The 15,843-nt window shown below is 40.1% G+C and overlaps 1 protein-coding gene across 2 annotated transcripts in view; it reads right to left on the reverse strand.

Annotated features, from left to right (window-relative positions):
- Positions 1 to 15,843, reverse strand: part of LOC126313008 (uncharacterized) — an 88,107-nt gene that overhangs the window by 31,771 nt on the left and 40,493 nt on the right. For both annotated transcript variants that reach the window (XM_049992254.1, XM_049992252.1), the window contains exon 3: positions 6,365 to 6,508. In XM_049992254.1, coding sequence (XP_049848211.1) covers positions 6,365 to 6,508 — 144 coding nt within the window. The remainder of the gene's footprint in view (positions 1 to 6,364; positions 6,509 to 15,843) is intronic.

Consider the following 15,843-nt stretch of genomic DNA (forward strand, 5'->3'; position numbering starts at 1 on the left):
GACTTTCCAATTCCGCGAACCGCCTGTACGAACTGAGGATGAGGATGAACCCAGACAGCAGGAGTCATTGGTGCCAACATGAGAAACAATTTGCAGTCGGGTGCACCCAGTGCTCGCTATCGCCGCTGGCAGGGCCTCCTCCACATCTCGGATGAGGCCCCCCCGGCAAGCAGACAGAGTGAACACTGGCCTTCTTCCCCGACCTTTCCGCTATTCCCCTAAGGGGCTCCATCACCCGCCTAACGTTGGAGCTCCCAATAACTAATAAACCCCTCCCCCTGTGTGCCTGCTCGGACCTTACTGAAGGAGTGGCCACATGTCCACTCACAGGCAGAGTGGGCGATGCCACATGGCCAGCCTCCACATTGACCCTCTGCCTCGTGCGACACAAACGCCGCTGAACCCGCTGCTCCCCTTGGGGAGAGGGTGGCCCAACCGCGCTCGGTACCTGCGAAGATGTCTCGACAGCAGGGACATTGGGTGAATCATGTAACACCTGGGGTGTACTATGCAACACACCAGACTCCCCACTGCCGCTACACTCCGAGGCAGCAGCCTGAAGACAGCTGACCGCGGCAATCAACAGTTTCAGCTGTTCGCGAACAGTGGCCAGCTCCTCCTGTGTCCGTACACAGGAGACACACATCCTATCCATCCTAAGAAATCAATTTACTGTATAGAGTTAATCAACTTTTAACAAGACTGCAAATTCACAAAAAGCCAGCTGATTGTTGACTAAACTGTTGTTGCTAGACACTTCTTGTAGAAAACAATGAAAATAGCACTACCTGTCTCTGGACTGTATTCAAAACAAATACTAGCACTACTGGCACTATAGTTGACTAAAGAGACTCTCTCTGACTGTATTCAAAACAAACACAAAATCTATGGAATACTATTATTAGTACTCAACAATTAAAGCTTCCTAAAAGCAAAAACACAAGGAAGAAGAAGTGCCAAGTAAGAAAAATACAATTAATACTTAAATTAACTTAGCTCACTGCATAGCAAACATGAAGCAGACGGCAGTTACGACGACACTGACACTACTGGCATTATGGCTGACTAAAGGGACTCTCTCTGACTGTATTCAAAACAAACACAAAATCTATGGGACACTATTACCAGCACTTGACAATTAAAGCTTCCTAAAAGCAAAAACACACAGAAGAAGAAGTGACAAGTAAGAAAAATACAGTTAATATTTAAAATAACGTAGCTCGCTGCACAGCAGACGTGAAGAACTGTGTCAAACATTTTTTATGTTGACAATCTTCCCACAAAGTGCACCCTGGTGTATCAGACAATGGACTGCCATGAATACAGAAAAGCCAACTTCAGCTATTTTTGACCTGACGTAACCCAGGAATCCAGTGTGTATCCCTTGTAGCGCCAGGGCTCCATCCATTGTTACACTGGCCAGGTGTTCCCATTTTAAACCCATTGACTCGAACACATTTTTCACGGCTAGAAAAATATCCAAAAGCATGTTTGTGTCTTTTAATGCTACAAGATTGTTGTCGACACCCCGAATGAATGTGATGAACTCAGATACACCCGCAACGTCCAAGGACTCGTCAAGAGTGACAGAAAATGAAATGAAGTTTGCCGCTCTCTCCGTTAATTGCTGCTCAATATCTGAGGCCCTATCTTTGACTTATCGAGCAACAGTTAAGTCAAATTTTTCTGTGAGGTCTGCTGGACAAATACAAGCTGCCGAGTTGACTAGGTAATCCTTGATGAGATTCCCATTGCCCATCTGGTTCCTGCTCTTGCCACAGTATATATATATTTAATTTTGGACAATCCTGTTTTTGAAACACTTTTATCATTTTAACAATTAATTATTACATTTGTTGAAACCTGAATAAACAACTAACAAAAAAAATTGGTGTTAGGTGTGTTTTCCCCCAGCTCCCCTGAAAAGTGGTCATAGACACTAGCAAGGACAATGAAATGTGGTCGCAAAATAAATTTATATCTATTTGAATATTTGAATTTTAATTAATTGAAAACATAGATCAAACTACAACATATTTTTTCCCATCCATCCCAACATAAATACACAAAGATAAAGAATGACTATGAGAGAGTGTTAGTGATGGCTTTTCAGGAAATAGCAAAAAATAACGCACCTTAAACTTTTTCTTAGGTCTTTGTGACGTAATTTAATGCAACCCAAATACAAAAATTAACCAAAAAGAAATTGTTAAATCCTGCCTAGTCATCAAATATGGGGTGTCTAGGAAACCTGGTTTCTCAGATCATTAGACATCATTCAAACGAATCATATTAATGGGTTTTATTACAAAATGAAAAAATACAATACTTAACTTCATCCATTACACAGATGTGTTGCAAGCAAAGGGCAATATGTTAAATATGCAATGTTCTTCAAAGAGGCTGAAGCTCTTTTTTCTGTGTTCACTTTAACAATACATATGTTTAACAGCCATAAAATAAAAGCCCACTGATGATGCTGCAACTGCAGTGAAACATGTTTGGGACAAAAAGCAAAATTGCATCCAAAAACATGTAATGTTCTTCAGTATAAACAATCCCAAGTGCGGGTTACATAGATTGTACAAGCAAAGTAACTAATGTCGATGCTGCTATAGAACTCACTAATCTTGAAGCTACTCTTCAGCTGGGCTGCAACCAGTCGGGCACGGCGCTTATGTTCTCTTCACTTAGGGGCCGCTGCTGTTGTGTTGTCATCCCAGAGGGAGGTCCATTCAGTGTGCAATTGGCTAATCTCTTCTCACAGCCCACTCGGCTCTATCATTCCAGCCTGGCTTGCTGGCACTTGACTTTACACCATAACAGAAATGTTCCTTGTTGCTGACAATCTGATATTCGATAACTGGCATGTTGCTAAAATATAGCCTTATTTATCATCTTTATAAATAATAAAGAGTCATATGATAGAAAACACTTACTTCACTGCAATGCTGCTTGAAATTTTCTTTCAGTTCTTCAAGCTTTGACTGGTGTTACTCTTGTGACAAATTTTCAAATTGATATTTGTGATGGGTATTAAAGTGCCATTCAGTTGAGTACTATTTTACATACATGAGGTGCCAATGATATACTAAACATTGACGCACCTTAAACTTTTTCTTAGGTATTTGTGACGTAATTTAATGCAACCCAAATACAAAAATTAACCAAAAAGAAATTGTTAAAAAAGAAAAAAGAAATTGTAAAAAAACACTTGGCATGATTTTCGACAACACTACAAGAGAAATTAATTTCCCACTCAGGTTTAAATAGTGTGGACGCACCACTCCTCCTCCTCCCTTTTTTTTTTTTTTTTTTTTTTTTTAGCACGTTTTTGAATACTTTTCTACTCAACGATGAATTACCCCAGAATACAATGCCATACGAAAGCAGTGAATGAAAGTAGGCATAGTAAGCTAATTTACTGAGATTCTTATCACCAAAATTTGCAATAACCCTAATAGCATATGTAGCTGAACTCAGACGTTTCAGCAGACCATCTATGTGTTGCTTCCAGTTTAACCTCTCATCAATGGACACACCTAAAAATTTTGAAAATTCTGCCTTAGCTACAGACTTCTGTTCAAAGTCTATATTTATTACTGGAGTTTTCCCATTTACTGTACGGAACTGTATATACTGTGTTTTATCAAAATTTAAAGAGAGTCCGTTTGCTGAGAACCACTTCATAATTTTGTGAAAAACATCATTTACAATTACATCACTTAGTTCTTGGTTTTTGGATGTTATTACTATACTTGTATCATCAGCAAAAAGAACTAACTTTGCATCTTCATCAATGTGGAATGATAAGTCATTAATGTATATCAAGAATAGTAAAGGACCTTGTTGGATAACAAGTTGGCCATTGCAAGGTTGCTCTGTGGACTGGCAGATCGGTTGGGTGATGCAAGGAATGAGGTGATCATATCGCAGGAGGCAATGTATCATATAGTAAATGGAAGGCTCAATCTGGAGTTGATCCCAGAATGAGAGTTAATGTTGAGATTATGCCTAGCAAAGAAGCAGTTTCCAATATAATTAAGACTTACAGCAGAAGTCACAGAAAGTAATTTAGCATTAGCTTTGAATAAGGCTGGAACAAGGATAAGAATGAATGGGGCAAAGGTATATATACTGCCTACTTACCTATAGCAGGAGAAATTGATATAAATAAGGATGCATGAGGTATTATTGATTCTGGATAGTAGGGAAGCTCATGAGGTTATGTCATTACCAGATTTGGAAAAGTGCACTCAAGGGAGTTTGTTGTCTGTCCAGACAGACCAGTAAATAATGATATGTCATTATGTGAGGTGCATATCATATTTAGGGAAAGCAAATGAGACAAGATACGAAAAGTAAATCTTGCACACATGGTCTTGCTTCCAGAAGGTAGGGAGGCGATGTCTGTACTAGGTCTACTCGGCAGAAACTGAGTTGGCAATCTGCTACAAAAAAGGGAAACCTGAGTGGTTGAGAAAATTAGAGTTGCAGAGAAGCAGTATTAACATTAATGGTATGGCTTGTGAGATAGTCAGGAAGGCTTTCTGCCTTCCAGCTACACACACTGGTTCAACTGTCATGACACTAAAACAAAATACATTGTATTGGATGGAAGGCTCACTAAGGGTATTACTCACGCAGAATTCGACTTACCTTAACACAACCCTATTAGACAAAGTTACTGAATGACACAGAGGAAAATATCAATAAAGAAGATGTTTCAACATATCTACAATTTTTAAGAAAATCCTCAGTACAAGATTACATTGATAGCCATTTCAGCTAACAGTTGTGGCGTGTTTCTACTAGGAATTTGCATATTTTATTTCCGTAATAAACGTAGACATGCACAGTCAACATATCCACTGATGCATTGTAGCCAGTCGAGTGTTTATCCGGAATAAGCTGAAGGAACAATTGATCAAAGCAAGGTCTCTCACATTTTGTGAGAAATACACAATGTATTGCAAGCTGTGTATACACCCAGTAAGGTACCAGTCCTCACCAACAATAAGAACAAAGAATGATCTCTTAACTGAGGTGACAACTATCATTTGAGCTGAAATGAGTTGTGACCCCCAAAACGTACACTGAATGTCGAACAACTGTCTACAGAGCTTCTTCCACATTTCAAACAAGATTCTCGCAAATGAAATTACTGCATATTCTATTTTATTATCAATCTGACTTCTGTTTTCCTTCAGCTTCAGTAACAACCAAACATTAGAACTACCAACAATTGGCTCCCTAGTCTCTGCACTTGTCTAAACTTTTCAAGAAGATCAGTCTCGGTCCCACCTGGTGACACATTTTTTACTGGTTTAGCTGTGCTTTCATCCACAGACAACACCCCATATTTCTCCAAAGGGCAGTGTGCTTTGCACTTTTTAGTTACGCATGCTCTATCAGAGTAATTAAAAAGAAAAAAAGAAGCTCTATTGAACTGACCAACATAGCACACCAGATGATTCACAGTATTGTCACAGGCAACGAGGCTACAGAAGCACCTGAAGTGCCAAGGACGCACGACCCGAGTCAGCAGGCTGAGCTTATAGACCATGGCAAATGCCGCTACACTTCTTATGGTCTTCAAGTCCAGAGACTGGTTTGATGCAGCTCTCCATTCCTTCATTACTTTATGAAATTAGATAAACAATAAAGTATTTCAAAATTTAAATATGCTGATCTAATTTGAAAAACTCAAGTACACAGAAACAAAAATAAATAAAAAGGAAGCTCACTACAGCTATTCTTTGAAGAAAATCCATTGAACCTGACATAGTAAATATACAGACAGATACACAGAAGCACTAAACTGACATAGTTAATTAAAACAGTTGATGTTCACTTTGGCACACAATGACTTCAATGACATGGAAACAAATTTTATACAGCAACTACTAAGGCTTGTAATACTGTCTGCTACTGCTGAAAAAGAGTGGACCTAATAAACTACAACATACAGGGTGTCCCCAGAGGAATGGTTAATATTCAGGGATATGGCACGAATTATAATTCGAGGCAAAAAAGTCTAGTAAAAATGGGCTCTAAAATGAATGCATTAAGAGTTATGAGCACTTCTTCAACTTCGATACTGTGAAACAAATCTCTGTTACTGCAAGTTCTGTCGATGCTGTAGTTTTTATGTTCAAGTTTGTATCAGGCTAGTAGTAAATCATTTCAGTCTTCACATGTTTTCAACAGGAAATGGTACTGGTAACTAAGTTCTGAAATTTGAAAGATATCACTATTGTTAAATATTCAATTAAGGTAGGCAAAGAAAATCTTAGATATAACAGCAACCTTTGTACAGCTGTTAAGTAGGAAATTATAAATTCTAAAAATTATTTGAACTTACATTACGTAGTGTCATTGTTTCTTCACCAAAACTGTTGCTGTTGCCATGGGTAGAAGGAGACTGTAGGTACTTTAAAAGGTCCCTACACTCTTCGTATAATGTATCCAAACCATTCTCAAGCAACCAGTACTCTTGAAGTACTTCCTGGAATACAGATTACTCGTTAAAATAAAACTATTTAAAAATGCATATTTGCAGTTTACATGTAAAAGGCATATAATGACATGAACCAAGTGATTAGACTTTTTTTCTTTGGTGCCAGCAGCTGTAACAGCACTTGCAGTAGAGTTACGTCCTCATTGAAATCAACCCTAAAGCTATACTAAATAAACATACAAAAATGAAAAGCGATGGCAACAACAGGTAACTAAGCATTGGTTACTCCACTCACTGCACATTCCGCCTCATGCGAAAGAATTTAATTTCAACACATTTCTTAATCCTCTGCACTGACTTAAGACCATACCATAAAATTTCTTCTATTTAATATGCTAGCCCAAAAACTCCTCTGCTCAGAACTATAGAGAGCTTTCAATAAATAGAATTTGAATAATAGTGCATAGCACTGAACAAAAGCACTGTAGATTTTGCTCAGCTTACACATGCAGTCCTTTTAACACACACTGACCCTAGAGACGTTTTACTGGTGCACTGTTGTCCCAACAGTTCAGTGAAGAGTTTTTGGGAGCTTTCCCTTGGATGGAAAGCAAACTTCGAATTGGAAATCATCTTCGTCTCTCCCAAATGTTTCTAATTCTACCTGCCTTTGCTGTTCACCCTCTAAAATATACTGACAGTTCCACAGTAGATTTGCCTGATGAATAGGATACAGAATGAAAAAAAAAACAAGTTAGTAGTAGTTACTGAATGTAGTTCTGAACCAATTGCATTTCTGTGTTTGTACAAGTAATTGCAGTTTATCATCTCTGTACAGTTGAAGCTTAGCAGAAGCAGTATCAAAGTGTTCAACAACACACACACCAGAAACTGCACGCACCCCTCCCATTTCTGATGGTGGCAAGGGTGCTCATACAGTACAGTGTGCTATAGTAGCTCAAGTGGATGGGTTAGGCTCTGTTGGCATTGTACCATACTAACTGTTGTGGTGGTAACAGTAGTAGCAGATTCAATAGATTCAAATAATAGTTATCTTGGCGAATTGAGATTGCAATGGGTTCCATAGTAGCTGTAGGATTTTGACGGATGATAGTATTATTTTTTGACTAACACCGAATTTTGCTGTAGATAGAAATTTGATATTAAGGTAGAGGAAATGTTAGTTGCCAACCATGGTTCCTATAAACAGAATCTGATCTAACGTTAGGGTTAGCACTACATTTTTAAGTTATGCTTCACAATGAGTACAAGTGCTTCTTTTTTTTTTTTTTTTGTACATACCATAATTAATATTTCTAGCAGATTTCTGTCCACCACTCATCTGTAGCACCCAGGCATACTAGCCATCAAGAATATATTGGTCAACTTGATCAAACTGATATAAGACTGGTGGAACTCACACACTGCCAACTAGCACTGTAAACAGGGTATGACAGTGCAGTTAAGTGATTGGGAGGGGGATCAACTGTGCAGCAAGCTGAATTACATCAAGGGTTGCATTATGACAACTGAGTACAGTCCATTCCCTTAAGACATCAATCTTTGGCAACAACAGTGTACCCATTATCCACATGTTTGGTGGTGATATGATGAAGTTAACATATCAAGACCCAACACAATATATATACTTAAAGTGTCCAATTGTTACAAACCTGTGTGGTCTACACAATGCAATACAGATCATCATGAAGAGACTCAATCTATGGCAAACATATGTTGAGCCACTCTTCAATGATATTGTCAGGTATTTAATGGAAGAAATTCCATACAAGTGGAAGTTACAGAAGGCATTCTTAAGTCTGTTAGTGACCCAATTGGGTTGTGAAATACATGCTGAATTTAAAGCATGTAAGAAACAATTACATGAAAAATAAAGCAGATTTTTGAATAGAGTTGAAGTAGATAAAATGACAATGTTTATTTTTAATGATGCTGATTTATTTCCCACAGTTCACAAAGTACCAAATGTATATTAGCGATGCACAGAATTTGTATTAAAATGTATGTACAATAATAAATAATACTCCCCTTTTACAAGTTGTAATATGTTTTGTTTCCTCATACACATGACATTTCACCTTTTCCTGTGATTAATACGTTTTGCATCTGAAGTCTAGTATCTACGAACAATCTTTCCCAGGGAATTAACTCTACATATATCATCTACAGTGTTCATCCAGTGCAGGTGACAAAATTTTTGATAGGTCTTCATACTTCTATGGAAGTGACTATGATCAGGGGCTACCTGTTCCCATGGACAAATACATGCAGCATGATAGGGAAAATCCCAAGCAATTAATGTGTAAACTGTCTCACTTTCTCCTTCTTCTGCAAACTGCACTTTCTGCTTCTTCTTATCAGACAAAGCAAAATGTGTATCCATGGTTTAAGGCTTCTTACTTATACTTCAAAATCCAAGATGCCAGCACCTACAGCAGTAGATGGTTGATCCTCTACTGATGTATGCTCTATACGATGTGATGTGACAAAACACAAACATGTGTAACCGGAATTTGTATCCCACTGGATGTTCTCTATTTCCACTGTAACTTAAAAATCTATATAAAACTCAACATTAACACACAATCATCGGCAGTCAGCTTATAAGTAGTGTTGAATGACAGTGCCCTATGATGGCTTAGCTGAGCTGAGTGGTGCAGGTGCTGGATATAGTGGAAAGTTTAAGTTTGGAAACAATTCCATATCCTGCTCCTGCATCAGGAAGCTTGTCTGCATGGTGATGTTGGGATTCTGCTGATGGATACAGAGGAAACTCAAAGTCTGGAAACAGTTCTCCAGGCTGACTCCATTTCCACTCCATTGGAGCTGCATTATGGAGCTTGTCTGCATCCTGACTTGATTTATGCTGATTGTGGTACTTTGGTGCTCAAATGTTCTTGATTTCCACTCCAGAGTGCTGGGAGCTGCATCAGGGAGTGTGTCTGCATGTCAGTTTGATATCTGCTGCTGCTCTTGCTGGTGCTCAGATGTGTCAGGCATCACATTTTGTACATCACGGAGCTGTTGAATTGAGAAGAAATGAAAGAAAAACATAAAAAATACACACATACAGATGCACAAATAATGAATGATATAAATTGTGGGAAAGGGATGGTTTCATACTTACAACTGAGTGTGTGAGGGAGTTTTTTCTGCCTGGATGTGGTAAATCTTAGTTCATGGCAATGATCAACTATTCACTACGGAGTATGGGACACAAGTGGCGAGTCCACTTGATGGCTAGTAAGCCTGAATGCTGAGGGTGAGTGGTGGAGTAGACAACTGCTGTGCCATGGAAAATGGACTGCCTGCATACCTCTAAATCAGCCATCTTGTATTCTGACGTCCACGCAAATGTAATGGGTTCTAACCTTAGAGTCATGCAGGTTAGTACCTTCAGGACAATGCCATAGAACTACCATTACCATGCCAAGGGTTTACTTTGTTGGAATGCCACATGTGAATAACATGCTAGAAATTCAGAGCAGAGACTTCTTCCTCTGAAGTGTTCTAATGAATCTGAAATATTTTGGATGGAGTTTTGACTTTGGGAATTTATATGAAGAAGGAAACTGATCAGTGCCAACTTCTTAACACTTAACCTCATACATGGTATAGCTTGATACAGTATCTCTAAACTGTACCAAGATGTCCAACAAAATATACCCCAACTATAGCACAATGCTTCCAAAACTACAGCTTCCATCATCATCAACCATCTCAGTGCTCTCACCACCATATGAGCACTGCATACTTTACAGTACTAGTTGGCCATCAGTGAGTTTCACCATTCTTATAGCAGGATGGTCAAGTTGATCAACACACTCATGATGGCCTGGAAGCATGGACGCTATGAGTGAATAGCGGATAGGAATCTGCTGAAAATGTTAAATAACCTATGTATAGTGTAAAACATAATTTGTGTGAGGAATCACTTTAAAATATAGTGGTAGCCCAGACATTAGATCAGATTCTGTTTATAGGAAGGATGGTTGGCATTTATTGTTTCGTCTACATAAGTATCAAATTTCCATCACATCAAGGCCTACAGCAACAATATGTGTCAGTTAAAATATAACACTAAAGTGTAAATGTCGTGTGACTAGGGCCTCCTGTCGGGTAGACTGTTCGCCGCATGCAAGTCTTTCGATTTGAATCCACTTTGGCAACTTGTGCTTTGATGAGGATGACATGATGATGATTAGGACAACACAACACCCAGTCCCTGAGCGCAGAAAATCTCTGACCCAGTCAGGAATCGAACCCGGGCCCTTAGGATTGACATCCTGTCGCACTGACCACTCAGCTACTTGGGGATGACAATATAACACTGTAATCCACAAAAAGAATAGATGGTTCACTGCAATACAGTTGGTTCAGAATCCTACAGCTGCTTTGGAACCTATTTCAAGCTGTATTCCCCATGAGATCTAGTGTTTAAATCTATTGAATCTACTACCACCATCACAATTAGATTTTTAGTATGTGACTACACTGAGGTGACAAACGTCATGGGATGCCACCCAATATCATGCTGGACCTCCTTTGCCTAGTGTAGCACAACAATTCAACATGGCATGTGCCCAACAAGTCGTTGGAAGTCCCTTCTGCAGAAATATTAAGCCATGCTGTCTCTACAGCCATCCAGAATAGCAAAATTGTTGCATGTACTAATGCATGAACTAATCTCCTGATTATGCCCCACTAATGTGATCTGATTCATATTGGGTGATTTGGATGCCCAAATCATTTGCTCAAATTATCCAGAATGATCTTCAAACCAATTACAAACAAAAGTGGCCCACTAACATGGCGCATTGTCATCCATATAAATTACATCCTTGTTTTGGAACATGACGTCCATGAATGACTGCAAATAATTTCCAATTAGCCAAACATAACCATTTCCAGCCAGTGATGGGTACAGTTGGACCAGAGAACCTGGTCCATAGCAAAAATGCAAATGTGTGTGAAATCTTATGGGACTTAACTGCTAAGGCCATCAGTCCCCAAGCTTACACACTACTTAAGCTAAATTATCCTAAGGACAAACACACACACCCATGCCCGAGGGAGGACTCGAACCTCTGCGAGGACCAGCCGCACAGTCCAGAACTGCAGTGCCTTTAGAGAACTAAGTTCATTCCATGTAAAGATAGCCCACAACCTTAAGGAACCACCAACAGCTTCTAACTGCATTGTTGACAATTTGGGTCAGTGGCTTTGTGGGGTCTGCACCATACTTGACCCTCCCATCAGCTCTTACCAATTGAAATCAGGACTCATCTGATCAGGCTACAGTTTCTCAGTCGTATAGGGTCCAACCCATATGGCCACAAGCCCAGAGAGGTGCTGCAGGTGATGATGTACTGTTAGCAAAGGCACTTGTGTCAGTCATATGATGTCTTAGCCCATTAACAGCACATTTCACCGCACTGTGGATACGTTCATCATATATTCCAGATTGATTTCTGATGTGATTTCACACTACACTGCTTGTCTTTTAGCACTGACAACTCTATACAAACGCCACTGCTCGCAGTCGTTAAGTGAAGACTGTCAACAATTGCACTGTCCACAGTAGGAGGTAATGTCCGGCACACCCTTGCACTGTAGGTCTCAGAATACTGAATTCCCTAAAGATTTCCCAAAATGAATATCCCAAGCGTCTAGCTCCAACAACCAATCCACATTAAAATTCTGTAAAAATGGTTCAAATGGCTCTGAGCACTATGGGACTTAACTTCTGAGGGTATCAATCCCCTAGAACTTAGAACTACTTAAACCTAACTAACCTAAGGACATCACACACATCCATGCCCGAGGCAGGATTCAAACCTGCGACTTTAGCGGTCGCATGCATCCAGACTGTTATGCCTAGAACTGCTCAGCCATCCCGGCCGGCTAAAATTCTGTAAATTCCCGTGGTGCGATCGTAATCATGTCGGAACCATTTTCACATGAATCATCTGAATACAAATGACAGCTTCATCAAAGCATTGCCCTTTTTTACCTTGTGTGCACCGTGCAACCACCATCTGCATATGTCTTATCATTATTGCATGCCTTTTGTCGCCTCAGTATGCCAAGCCACCACATGTCTATGTGAACTATTACAGCATATTTTCCTCTACAAGCACGTTAACAATTAATCAGAAATGAGAGCTAATGTACTATTACTCTCATAAGACATCACTGTTTTGTCACATACATTTATCGCCACTAATAGTCATTTTATATGAATCATTTGGATATACCATAATTTTCTAATCGTAATCAGAGGTGAATTTCGTAAAAATTTGATGTTATACACCTCTCAAAACCTATGGATGATTGTGTCAGAGACAATCAATGTGTTTAGTGTCTAGGGCAGTAATTTCATCCCTGTAAAGTTTGCAACTATAGTGCTCGGAACTTGCTAGTTCAATGTATGTTTAAAGACCGTTGAATGGCATTAAATCACCATCAGAAAGTTTTTGTTGAATGTTTTGCACTCCCACCATGTGTACATATGTCTGATTCTCAAGAAAGACAAACAAAACTGTCAGCTTCCAAGGTTTGGTGAATTTGGGTCTGTGGTAGAAATGTGAATATCTTAATGTGATAATTCAATGCATAGTACTACCGTAAGTCAGAACTATACCTGTTCTGCGAATTATGCACACAACCATAGGTCTATATTATTAGTTGGCTGCACAGTTTTGGAAAACTTCTTATGTCCTTTCTGAAGACAGAATACTAAGGCGCTGCAGTCATGGACTGTGCGGCTGATCCCGGCAGAGGTTTGACTCCTCCCTCGGGCATGGGTGTGTATGTTTGTAATTAGGATAATTTTGGTTAAGTAGTGCGTAAGCTTAGGGACTGATGACCTTAGTAGTTAAGCCCCATAAGATTTTCCCACAGATATGAACATTTTGAAGACAGAATAACAACATTCCATCTCTTTCAACCTATCAAGAGTTTGTCCAATCCATGTAACAAAGAGTCGTAGCACTATATTGGTGCAAAAAGAGGTGAAGGTGGACCAACATGACCAAACTCAATGTTATCATACAACATTCCTTTTACACTGAAGCACCAAAGAAACTGTTTTTTGTTTTTTAATTGAATTGTATGGCTAGGACCCCTCGTCAGGCAGACCATTCGCCAGGTGCCGGTCTTTCAATTTGACGCCTCTTCGGCGACCTGCAGGCAATGACGATGATAGAATGATGATGAGGACAGCACAACACCCAGTCCCTGGACGGAGAAAATTTCCCGACCCAGCCAGGAATCGAACCCGGGCCCAAAGGATTGACAAACCGTCATGCTGACCGTTCAGCTACCGGAGGCAGACAAAGAAACTGGTATAGGCATGGGTATTCAAATACAGAGATATGTAAACATGCAGAATAAGGCATTATGGTTGGCAATGCCTATATAACACAACAAGTGTCTGGTGCAGTTGTAATATCAGTTACTGCAGCTAGGATGGCAGGTTATCAAGGTTTAAGTGAGTTTGAATGTGGTGTTATAGTCGGCGCACGAGCGATAGGACACAGCATCTCTGAGGTAGCGATGAAGTGGAGATTTTCCCATATGACTATTTGAAGAGTGTACCATGAATACCAGAAATCTGATAAAACATTAAATCTCCAACATCGCTGTGGCCAGAAAAAGATTCTGCAAAAACAGCACCAACAATGACTGAAGAGAATCATTCAATGTGACAGAAGTACAACCCTTCCGCAAATTGCTGCATATTTCAATGCTAGGTCATCAACAAGTATCTATGTATGAACCATTCAATGAAACAGCATCGATATGGGCTTTCAGAGCTGAAGGCCCACTCGTGTACCCATGATGACTGCCATTCAGGAGGATTATGGTTCAATCCCGCGTCCGGCCATCCTGATTTGGGTTTTACGTGATTTCCCTAAATCGCTCCAGGCAAATGCCGGGATGGTTCCTTTGAAAGGGCACGGCCAATTTCCTTCCCCGTCCTTCCCTATTACGATGAGACCGATGACCTCGCTGTTTGGTCTCTTTCCTCCAAACAACAACAACCTTGATGACGGCAAGACACAATTCTTTACATTTCGCCTGGGCCTGTCAACACCAACATCGGGCTGGAAACATGTTGCCTGGTTAGATGAGTCTCGTTTCAAGTTGTATTGAGCAGATGGACATGTACGGGTATGGAGACAACCTCATGAATCCATGGATCCTGCATGTCAACAGGGGACTGTTGAAGCTGGTGGAGGTTCCGTAATGGTGTGTGGCGTGTGCATTTGGAGTGATATGGGACCCCTGACAGATGATACGTAAGTAAGCATCCTGTCTGATCACCTGCATTTATATGACCATTGTGCATTCCAACAGACTTGGGAAATTCCAGCAGTATGATGCAACACCCCACACAACTCGAATTCCTACAGAGTGGCTCCAGGAACACCTTTCTAAGTTTAAACGCTTTTGTTGGCCACCAAACTCTCCAAGCATAAGAATATTATTGAGCATATCTGGGATGGCTGGCAACATGCTGTTCAGAAGAGATCTCCACCTTCCTCATACTCTTACAGATTTACGGACAGCCTTGCAGGATTCATGGTGTCAGTTCCCTCTAGTACTACTTCAGACTTTAGTCGAGTTCACGCCACGTCATATTGCGGTACTTCTGTGTGCTCGCGGGGGCCCTATACGATGTTAGGCAGGTGTACCATCTTCTTTGGCTCTTCAGTGTCAAAGTATAAGACTACACCAGAAAAGTGGGTTAACACTTACTTAAGTGGAAACTTCATTATTATGATACATTATTCGTTGGTTTCACCATAAAACTGACGTGAAAATTCAGTAATTTGCTGTATGTATGTCACCTGTCACCATTTATAAATTCTTTGGAGACGTCTGATGTTATAAGTATTTCATGTCAAAGTTTTACGATTGATGTGGAAAACTGATTATTTTGTAGTACATTTATCAATTTCAATGCAAGATTGATCTTGGTCGTATATTTGATGCTTCCAAAATTGTTTCGGCATATTCCTACCGGATTTAGGTGGTATGCTGTTCTGTACACTGATGTCAAGCACAGTGCTGTTCTGTACTGTATTCGCTGCGCACTGTAGCTGGCGTGCAACTTGTGTAGCAGGCTGTCCATGTTCCAGGCAGGGCCGTGCTCAGCAGCGAGTCGTGTGATTCATGTAACCGTGGTCTATTTACGAAGGTGCTCTACTTTGTCCCATGATTTCCCACTAGGCCACCGGCTCTCGAGGTATAGCGTTCATGTTCTCTTAATCAGATTGAGGTAACGGTCTGTGGTGTGTCGTCTCTCCTGTATTGCTGGCAATGCTACAGTCATCTGCCATCTGTTGGCACTGTAC

Source organism: Schistocerca gregaria, chromosome 1, assembly GCF_023897955.1.
Source record: "Schistocerca gregaria isolate iqSchGreg1 chromosome 1, iqSchGreg1.2, whole genome shotgun sequence".
In the NCBI taxonomy this organism is placed as follows: Eukaryota; Metazoa; Arthropoda; class Insecta; order Orthoptera; family Acrididae; genus Schistocerca; species Schistocerca gregaria.